We start from the raw sequence: 10,726 nt of genomic DNA, 5'->3' as shown, positions 1-10,726 counted from the left end.
AAAATAGTTTTTATGATATTTGAATCTGCTCAACGTGGCCTTGATTCAATGGACTTGTTGACTGAAGAATATGTACCGCCATCTTGGTTTTGTTTTGAATCACGAATTTGTTATGGACAATGAAAATTGGTTAGCTTGCTTTTTGGATAAACAAAACAAATGAATATTAAAATGATACATAAAATAAAACATTAGGTGCATGGGCACAGAAATAATTCTGTACCCACTGTTTTCAATGCTGAAAAGAAAGCTAGACTACTACTTTCATTGGGGAGGTCAGCGTCTCCATTTTCCACATATAATTGATGCATTGAGGTTTCTGGTCACAATCAGTAGCTTACTACTTTACCACAGTTTCGATATAAGGAGGTCCTGTCCTTTCCAACACAATTCCGAGCAATGTGTCAATACTCTCACCAACAGAAATACTTTGGAACACCTTCATCTTTCGCATATACGGCTAACAAACAGCCCTACTCGAACCTTTCCTTGAGCCATACCTTCCTAGCCTGGAGAACCGGAAGTGAAATGACCTCTGTTTGTGTACCTCCATAGGCTTGATGGATGGGTTTTACTGCTGTAATGGGCATTGACTCCTTCACTCAGGAGAGGTTTTAAGGCTTTCCCAACCTCCTTATTGGTGGTGAGAGCATCCTAATCTCGCAGCTCGAAAAGGGACTCCTCCGTCCAAGTCTGCTCTTCTGCCCCTTCACCAAGCACTCTCCCCATTGAGCTTTCTAGTGCAGCAAGAGACTGCTCTTTCTTATGGTCCAATTGGAGTAGATCTCCTTTATTAATTTTCCGGACCTTGGTGATTGAAGAGGCCATCTCCACCATCGCTGGATCTTCTCTTACCTTTCACAGGGGACTCCTCTGTCCAAGTCCGCACTTCTGCCCCTTCGCCAAGCACACCCTCCATTGAACTCTTTAGTGAAGCAAGAGATTGCTCTTTGTTCCTGTCAAATTGGAGTAAAAGGTCACCTTTATTAATGTTTCAGACCTTTGTAATTGATGAAGCCATTTCCACCATCGCCAGATCTTCTCTCACCTTTCGTAGGACATCTGAGTAGGACTGGCTCTCCGGTATTTTTACTATGACTGCAGCAGGCCTCGGAGGCTTAGGGCGAGGTTTCTTCCTCGATCTCTTTCGCACTTCTTGGCATAGCTCCTCCTGCTGTTCTCCACGCTGAACTGTATAAGATTACTTTTCAAAATACAGTTGGATTTCGCATGCAAAACTCCTTATCTTGCCATGCACATTGTTCTTGGTGCGGATGAAGGAGAGAAGCTTTTTAATTTTGCTCCCAAGATTTTGCATTACCTCTGCTGTGGTAAGTCTTGTGGCATTAGATGCTACAATGGCCAAGTCTCCTACCATTGCAGCACTGCTGTCGTATGATGACGACGCCGGGGAACCCGCTTTCACATTCCCAATCGATGCCGGTACTGGGGTTCCGTGCCCCTGCACTGTAGCACAGTTACCTCCATCTTCCATACTTCTCATAGTATTTTCGCATTTTATACCTCCTGCCAGGTTTTGAAACAGCCGCCTCTAACCTGAGGAACAGACGCTGACCAGTACGCTGCCTATTCTAGGATTTGAATCTAGTTTTGGTCCACCCCGGGTATTTTATTTCCCCGGTTCCCGCCATATCTGGTGAGATTCCCCCTATCCGCCACCTGGGGAGGCGCCCGATGGGAGACTAGCTACTCCACACGGGTGTGTGTGTGTTTGTGTTTGTGGTTGTGTGTGTATTTGCGTGCGTGCGTGCGTGCATGCATTTATATATACCTTTTACTACATTCATAAGTAACAATATTTTCTTTATTTTTTTTAGGAAACTGGCTCTGGATGTACTTTATGCAAAGGTAGTTATTTAGCTTATAATACTATTTGAAAAAAATTTAATTTTGATCCAGTATTGTGGAGAATAATTTTGCTTTTTTATAAAGACAAGCAAGGAAAAAGTTTTTGAACTTTATTTGTTTACTTTCTGCTATTACTACTATTTTGTGGTGGTATAGATCGGTGTGGTCCTTGGTTTCCTCAATGAGTTTTCAACTGGTTTACCTATCCTGAGTAGTCTTTCATCTCTTTTTGAGATCTTTTTGGAGTAGGTTCTTTTAAAAGATGGAAGTGTAAACCCTATTCCCAACCCTCTTTCTTTGTGCTTGATAGGAGAGGCTGCGTTGAGGTCCAGAAGAACCAAAGTAGAAGAAAGATTGAGTTTTTGTGTCTCTCTCTTGTTCATGTATAAAATACATAATATGGGAAAGTATCGCCATCAAAAAAAATTTCAGATTTGAAATAGTGAATAAAAATTCACGTTCTAAGTCCCCCGAATCCAAATAATTAATTCTCGAAAAATGGTGTTTGTGCTTGTGTATGCATGTGTACAGCCTAGCTCAATCATGAAAAGTTATATGAAACTGACATTATTAATTTTTGAAAGGTATAATCTCTGTAAGGTAATCTCTGTGATGTTACAGCACTTTATTCACTAAATTTAAATTGGCCAAAAGTACCGCTTTATATTTTCATTTTGAAATTTTTTATTAAACTTGTAATGTAAATATATAGTAGAATCTGGTTCTTTGGATTAACTTGTGTTAAAAATAAAATAAATAAATAGAGTACTGAAAAAACAAAACAAAATATCAGACTTTTTTTTTCCCTACTCCGCAGGGTCATAGCTCTTCTGCTTTAAGACTTCTGAGTGTCCAATATAGGTTTGTTTTTTACAGCTTGGTCTCGTCTTCTTTGATATTTTTTTTCATGACCTTAAGGTGAGGACAGTCATATAAATGGCTGGATGTCATGTCCGATGTGAAACAAAATGGGCAATGAGGATCAACTCTCACTCTAAGCTTATGGAGATGTCCACGCAATTAATTATGGCCAGTGACTGCTCTAAAAGTGGCAACCAACTCATGCCATGTGAAGAAGGGGGGGGAGATCAGGTGGTATACTATCACTAGGATTGATGAGGGTTGCCCACTGCTTCCCTCCTGTGCACTCTTGGTGAAGTTGCTACAACTTATCCCTCAAAGATGTATTAATAAGATTTTTAAAAAGATTAAGATTTTTTGTCTTTTTAAAAACAAAACTTTAAATCTTAACCAAGCCATTAGGGAGACACAAGCTTTGGAAATCATACAGGAAAATACTGAACATTACCAAACATCAAAATAAGTCTGTCTGTATGTCTATTCATCTAGACTAACAACCTCGTCTCCTAAGTTTTCTGATCCCGAGAGTGTTCTGGATGAGATCATTATCACTTCTGCACTTCATTAGAAGGAAAAATGTTTTTATGAGGAAGTAATTGAAATTCATGTTTCTCCCTGCTAAAACATTATGTGGAACCATTATATAAAAAGTGGACATTTGCCAAAGTCTGTTGTTTTGAGCCTTATTATTTGTTGAACCAACATTAAATTAAAAATGTTATAATTTTTATTAGTAAATTTGTGAAATAGATTTCTTTTGACTATAAGACATTTGTTTACTAAAATAAATCATGTGATTGTAAACAAAAGCGGGGCGATCTTTTTGACGGGAGAGGAGAGGCAATCACCGATTGTTAGCAATGATGGCATTGTTTTACAGTTTGAGTTTTTCCCGCAGTTTTGCAGGCTCCATGGTAAGAACATCGTAGATTTTTGGCCAAGCTACTTCTGGGTGCATCCAGAACCTCACAACTGTCATCTGGTGAGATTAAATATAAACATTTGCTCAAGGCACGTTCATCAACATTTTTCTTTTGTTCGTTATCATAAAATTAGTTTAAGTGTTTGTAAAGTATTAAGTTGTTTTTCCTTTTTTTTATTAATCCATAAAATTAATTTGTTTTACAATATATATATATTTATATAGTCATTATATTTTCGTTCTTTATAACACATACAATTTATCTGTTAAGTATAGATTTCAAACACATTTCTGTAATTAATCTTTCCAACCCAAAAATAATTGTCCCAGCGCATATTCTACCTGGCAAGAGGAAAGTCTTTCACTGAGGCTCTCGGTTCAGGTAACATTATTTGATATGTCAGTGTCATCAGAAACACTTTTAGTTTTTTTAACATGGCATTTCCTCAGTGTCCTCAAGAAAACTATTGTCATTCTAACTGTTAACCTAATAAATCGCCAGAATGCTACAGAAGAAATCATGTAGTGCCCATACTTGGAGTACCAAGAGTTGAAAATGAGCTCCTTAAAATTCAATTGGTCATATATTATTCTGAGACTATAAATAGAATTACACCATTATATACTTATCCTCTTACATGTATTGAGGAGTTAAAAAAGTTGCTATGAATCATATGTTTAGTACAATACATTTACGTTGAGCCTATCATCAATTACCACTTTCTAGTGATGAAAAACTTTACACTGCATTTGAAGCTTGTAAATGTTGGTACCATGGAGTTACAGATGTTGTTACTTTCTTTCAATGGGTTATGTATAAAATTACATCACATAAAAAATTATACATACATATATCATCAATATTATTCATATCAAAACAAAAGCAGAATATATCAAATATTTTTCCATATTATTTTCTGTTATAGAAAAATATGGACTCAAAATAAATAAAGGCAGATATAAATTCAATCAATGAATGGAATATGGTCCGGGTGCGGTAAAAACAAAACTCAAATAGTAGATAATTATACTATTTTATTGAGCCAACGTTACGCCTCACGTTGCAGGGCTTCATCAGGGCTGTTCACTTTGTCTAGGACTTTGTCTTTGACTGCTGTCAAAACAGCCCTGACGAAGCCCTGCAACGTGGGGCGAAACGTTGGCTCAATAAAATAGTATAATTATCTACTATTTGAGTTTTTTTTTTACCGCACCCGGACCATATTCCATTCATCTATACACACAGTCAATCAATAATCTTCCAATAAATTCAATCATACTGTAATACCATATCTCGATCATTTTAAATTACACAAAATAATCTGACAATATTCCGACTGTCAGAAACCACTTTTAGAGCTTTTATTGCCAGAATACAAGACTCATTGATACTCATACTCATTAAAAAGTATATTGAGATCCTTTCCTCCCTATTCAAAAGGGGTTACCCAAATTTAACAATTTACACTATCTCTAAAAGCAGCTGAAACTTTTGCCACAATAAAAAAGATATCTTTGGGCTACTGTTATATTCATTTTATGGGACTTCTTACTAGTGGGAACCATTGCCTTGGCTGCCAAATTGTACCAAGACTGACAGTCGTTTGTTTTCTTCTTAAGAACACATTCAAAAACAGAACGGTATCACTTGGTAATTGAGAAATAAGCTGTTACTATAGTCAAATGCTTAAAAAACTCGAAATATCATCTTATTGGTCAACCTCAACTTAAAACTAATCAAAAGGCCCTCTCATTTATATTCCACTAGAAACACATAAACAAAATAAAAAGGTAATACACTGGACATTAAAAATGGAAAGCAACCGACACATTTTGTATGTCGGTGCCATTGTCTGCGTTTTTGGCAATGCTGTCATAGAGTTCGGACATCGGGATTTCTCAATTCAGAGAGAAAATTCCAGTTCCTCTGAACCCACCTATTAAGTTCTCAGTGGCATGTGGATGGAGCTTCTCCCTGAGTTCTTCGAGAAGTTGAGGAAATTTCGTTTTAGGGATGGTGGTGCTTCTCTGGCCTTAAATAGTCATTTTCCACGTATCCAAGATTTGTCTCCATACCTTCTTGGTGGGTCCAAAAAATACTGATATCCAGGGGTTGAAGCCAGAGAATACAGTGGGCGGGCAATGCTACAAACTTGCTGCTTGAAAAAAAAAAACCGCTTTGTATCCAACATATGGCAGAGCCAGAAGTCCTTCAGCGTTGCCACAAATCATTATCAATACAGCAGCCTTTGTGGAATTTCTTATAATCTCAGGCTGCTCTGCACCCCTTTTTACAAGTACCTTTTTTTTCTCAGGGTCGTCCTGGAGATTGGCCTTATCATAATTCCATATGTTGCTTGGGGATACATCCTCTATTGTCATACTCAGGGTATCAAAAAACCAATTCAAAATCTCTTGATTGATTGACACCTGATCTGTTACTGATATTCAGTCTCTGATGAGGGCTTTATGCCTTACGACAAATGAATCGGTCAAATCATTTCTGGTCATTGCTCATTTTTAAATTGATGAATTTTCTTTCCTATCCTGTTCAGATACACTTAGGACAATATGTGCAAGTCAAGTTTTTTAATTGGAAATCCAAACCAGGACATTGTGATCAGATGGGGGCAGATTTCAAGTTCATCTTGACATGAGAGTACAGTCTGGCCTCCATTCTGGTGTGGTAAAATTGGGGGTGCTGAACCATTGTTCAATGGGTGTGGAGAGATATCGAGCCAATGTGCTACTGCTGATGTTGAATAACTCACTTGCCTTTCTGTGAGAAAGCTTCCCTGATCTGACTTTAGCAATTGCATTTTGAAAGTGTTCAAGTGTGAAGTTGGTGTAATGACGACCTCCAACCTTCTTGTACTTCCTTGGCATCTCTACAACAAAGAACTGTCATGGAATGTTAGTTTTTAGTATCAGTGCCAAACCACACATTTTGCACCACCCCAAAAAACAACAAAGTGAAAATCCCCAAAAATCCCTTGGGAGATTATAAGTATCACTGGATCACAAAGTGAGAATATTATCTTCTGCCTGTGCATTTTTTTTTTTTTTAAGTTAAACTAAGATTTTATTATTCCAAATCTCTGTTTATTTTGAGCAGAGTTCAAAGGTCCTTTGCCTTATAGGAAAATATTGTAGTCATTATTTATGAGTTTTCCCATTTTCCATTTGTGTTTTCTAGTAGAGATACAAGTTCTTTCTCTGTCATTCATTGCTTCTCACAATTGTTTTCACTTTTCAAATACTCCAATTTCATACATTCTGAAGGAAGATCATATTTGCTTTCTCAGGAGTTAACAACATTCTTCAATTCTTGTGGAGTAGCAACTAGTCATGAAACCCCTCTTGAGGAAATTCCCTGGTAGGGAGACTCAATGAGACCTTATGGTGTATAATATTCCTTGCTTTTAAATTAAGAAAACTCAAGGCAATAAAATGTAAATAAGCTCTAATGGAATCCCATCATGCAATCAAGTCTCTCTCATGTATATCAACATACTCTACACCATGTGAAAGGTTCTTTAAGAGTCCTCGTTGATTCATCAATGGATTAAATCTAGGTTCTGTTTTATTATCCAAGCCAGTTAGCAAATATTATTACTTAGTTGACGAGTTTGAATTAATTGAAGCAAATCCTTGATATATCAGGAAAGTATGAAAATGGATTAATGCTAAGTTAAAATTGTTCCAGTCCCTGTTTTAGAAAATTCAGTTGAAACTCATGAAACAAAACCAAAAAAGTCAAAGAATAAAAAAAATTAACCAAAAATAATGCAAATGCTTCGTGTTAGATTCACCTTTAGTCAAATATCAAATGAGAGTAGAATATAAAGTGTTTCTATTTATCATTCCTACCTACCATTTTTAAAATATTATTTAACAAAACATTTAATTTTTTTTTAACTAACCATTTATTAATGGTTTAATTATTGTTTTACTTGACAGTATTATTGAAAAGTTATGGTCCATTAGTTTCAATAGGCATTCTTTCATTGATTAATACAAATTCCTTTATTTATAATTAATTTATTTTTTTAGGACGAAGTTAATGAAGGCAGTTTTATAACCATTGAAGCAGTAGGTAAATTAATAAGGTAATTAATTAATTCTACTATTTTTAATTAAAAAAAAAAAAAAAAAGAAGCAAAATATTAAGTTATAATAATGTATATAGTATAATGGTTGTTGACATCGGGACCTGCTTGTGCTATACTGCAGGTGTCCTGAGTGTATTTTACTATTATGATAATGTGTGGAAAAAGGGGGGCTGAAAATTGTAAGACTTTCTGATTATGTACATGCATATATTTCCTTTTATTCATAAAGTTAATTCCCTGGAGGGGCAATTATGGTTAATGTGTTAGTATAAATTATTTATCTTCATTATATAAGATGATTACAGAACATGGGGGTCTCATAGATTCTATTGAAAATTATGGCTTATCTCAGTGACTGTTGGAAGTTTCGCTGTTGCGGTCACTTCCGCGTCCTATGGTCGCTTCCCTCGTCAAGGTGTACGGTGGGCGAAACGGTGAAGACCATGAATATTCGCCTCGTGTCTGAAAAGACGTCTTTCCTCTTCAGTGGCTGGCCAGCGCGTCCTGGATTCTGGCGTGATGGTAGGGGCAGGCCAGGTCCTAGCTTGCATGGTGCTTAGGCTGGGGCGGCATTACAGTCGCAGCGTCTTCGGGGCCTTCCAGTGTCCGCAGAAAGGGGGGCATCAGAAAATGAGACCCCCTACTCCGACTTTATATAAAACCAAAAATTAACCGAAAAATTCGGATTACTTAAATCTTACAATGGTAGATTATTATTTTATAAGGTTAAATTTTAATCCTTTGCTTCCTGTTGTTTTGATAGAATAATAAAAGCATTTAGTAAATAACACTGTAAATTTGTTGTATACAAATAACAAGCATGGCAGTACAAATAACAAGGGAGTTTACAAGAAGATTACTATTCAGTGTTTCCAAGTATAAGACACACTAGTTATTTATTTTTATTTTCTTTATCACTTCCTCTAAATAAAACTAATTTCTTACATTACAACACTACAATTCATTCATGAGATAGGATGGTCCAAAATTGACCGTTTAGCTCAAGGTAGGCTATTAGCATCAATGAAACTTCTGAGGGATTGAAGTCTTCGCTTGTCTAAAGGCTTCAGGAGAATGTCTGCTTGCTGCTCCCTTGAGGATTCATACTCACCTTGATTCTTCCAACTTTCTACTTTTTCACGACCGAGCTTCATTCTTACATCTATATGTTTGGTGCCACTATGAAAAAATGTATTGTTCAACAGCTTTATTGTGCTGTTATTGTTGATCTTTAGCATAAGAGGCTTAAGTTCTGTTAGAGAGACATCTCGAAGAACTCTCCTTAACCTAACTGCTTTCTCTACAGCCAAGCTTGCTGTTTTCACCACTGCCTCAGTGGTTAACAAGGTTACAGACTATTGTTTTCTTCTTGACCATGTTATTGGTGAATTCCTATTTATAAATCATTCATGAAGTAGATTTTCTTTTCTCCATCCACATCACCTGCATAGTCCGTATCTGAAATACCTTCCAAACTCGCTTCATGTTTTTTGAATATATATGTTTGTGTGTGTATATATATTATTATTATGTAATAATTAAAAATTATTTAAAATGAAATAAATAGAATTTTAATAGTTTTAACTAATTTCAAATATAAACGATAGCTTGGGTTCAAATTAAAAACTTCCATATTAAATAGATAATAGAATTTTATTTAAATATTATAACATAATAGACTCTTTTCTCAGAGCAGGTTTCCAGGCAATCAGAAACAGATGACACCTTACTATTAATAACACTTTAACTTAATTAATAGATATTTTACAAATACAATAAATTCCAGTTAGAAACAAAACTAACCAATTACACATTCTTCCCTTGATGATCGATGATTCCTGCTATCTTCTTGTCTCAGATGTTATGTCCAATTCTAACAATGGCTTCCAGTCTTTTCTGCTTCTAGCCGACCGACGTCCTCTCACCACGCCAGCCAAACCAAGAGTGCCTGTTTCCTCTCTTCTATCTTCAATGTTCACTGGTCGATCCAAAAATAATCGATTGTAGTACAATCGCTCTGGTTTATTTGCTATGATTTATGATGTAAATAGTTTATTGATAATTTTTATGTTCTTCTATTTCTTCTTTGATTATTATTTTTCTATAATTATTGTATAGAAACAACAAAAGTCGAAAAATTTCAATCTATCTCAACACAAACAATTCAACGAACACTTCGAAGGGACTTGCACCGCCATCTTCCTTGTTTTGAACAGCATATTTATTTTAAACAATGAAAACTGGTTAGCGTGCTTTTTGATTTAAAATAACAAATAAACAATACTAAAACGAAAATACAAATAAACTATTTACATCATAAATCATAGCAAATAAAGCAGAACGATTGTACTACAATGAATTATTTTGGATCGACCAGTGAACATTGAAGATTGAAGAGAGGAAACAGGCACTCTTGGTTTGGCTGGCATGGTGAGAGGACATCGGTCGGCTAGAAGCGGAAAAGACTGGAAGCCATTGTTAGGAGTTGGACATAACATCTGAGACAAGAAGATAGCAGGAACCATCGATCATCAAGGAAAGAATGTGTAATTGGTTAGTTTTGTTTCTAACGGGAATTTATTGTATTTGTAAAATAGCTATTAATTAAGTTAAAGTGTTATTAGTAGTAAGGTGTCGTCTGTTTCTGATTGCCTGGAAACCCGCCCTGAGAAAAGAGTCTATTATGTTATAAAATTTAAATAAAATTCTATTATCTATTTAATATTGAAGTTTAACCTTAACATCCCATTCGTTGCAGATTTGACCCAAAACAGATATGCATCTTTTCATTCCAAACTCCTTAACCATCCTAAACCATTAATTCTTAATCTTTCATCCTTAAAAATCCCTGATAATCCTCAGAAGAGTCTGAAAAGAAGATGGCCACGGGACCTTCTAATTTAAATTAATGTTTGAAGTACCACCAATGGGTGGTTCCTTCCCAAGATTTTCAAGTGTATAT

At 35.8% G+C, this 10,726-nt stretch overlaps 2 protein-coding genes across 2 annotated transcripts in view; one reads left to right on the top strand and one right to left on the bottom strand.

Moving 5' to 3' along the window:
- The window catches only part of LOC106688103 (putative leucine-rich repeat-containing protein DDB_G0290503), a gene marked incomplete at both ends in the record, with an annotated part of 171,142 nt that overhangs the window by 143,910 nt on the left and 16,506 nt on the right, over positions 1-10,726 (top strand). Inside the window, 2 exon segments of the mRNA XM_067045074.1 lie at positions 1,839-1,869; positions 7,706-7,761. Coding sequence (XP_066901175.1) covers positions 1,839-1,869; positions 7,706-7,761 — 87 coding nt within the window.
- On the bottom strand, positions 5,798-6,538 carry LOC136795218 (uncharacterized). The gene is made up of 2 exons (XM_067045067.1): positions 6,316-6,538; positions 5,798-6,093 (listed from the first exon to the last, which is right to left on the bottom strand). Exons 1-2 carry the CDS (start codon positions 6,536-6,538, stop codon positions 5,798-5,800), a joined length of 519 nt encoding a protein of 172 aa, XP_066901168.1.

The sequence above is a fragment of the Halyomorpha halys genome, unplaced genomic scaffold (assembly GCF_000696795.3).
Source record: "Halyomorpha halys isolate HHAL.00 unplaced genomic scaffold, Hhal_1.1 Scaffold1052.1, whole genome shotgun sequence".
In the NCBI taxonomy this organism is placed as follows: domain Eukaryota; kingdom Metazoa; phylum Arthropoda; class Insecta; order Hemiptera; family Pentatomidae; genus Halyomorpha; species Halyomorpha halys.
Note: the sequence above shows the minus strand (reverse complement) of the source record. Positions and strands in the feature narration are given on the sequence as shown.

Bases quoted from the DNA above. Each gene is read 5' to 3' on its own strand.
- LOC136795218 (XM_067045067.1), bottom strand. From the start codon at position 6,538: ATGCCAAGGAAGTACAAGAAGGTTGGAGGTCGTCATTACACCAACTTC. The intron at 6,094-6,315 runs GTACTCTCATGT...ACTGAATATCAG, and splicing joins ACCAGAATGGAGGCCAGACT to TAACAGATCAGGTGTCAATC.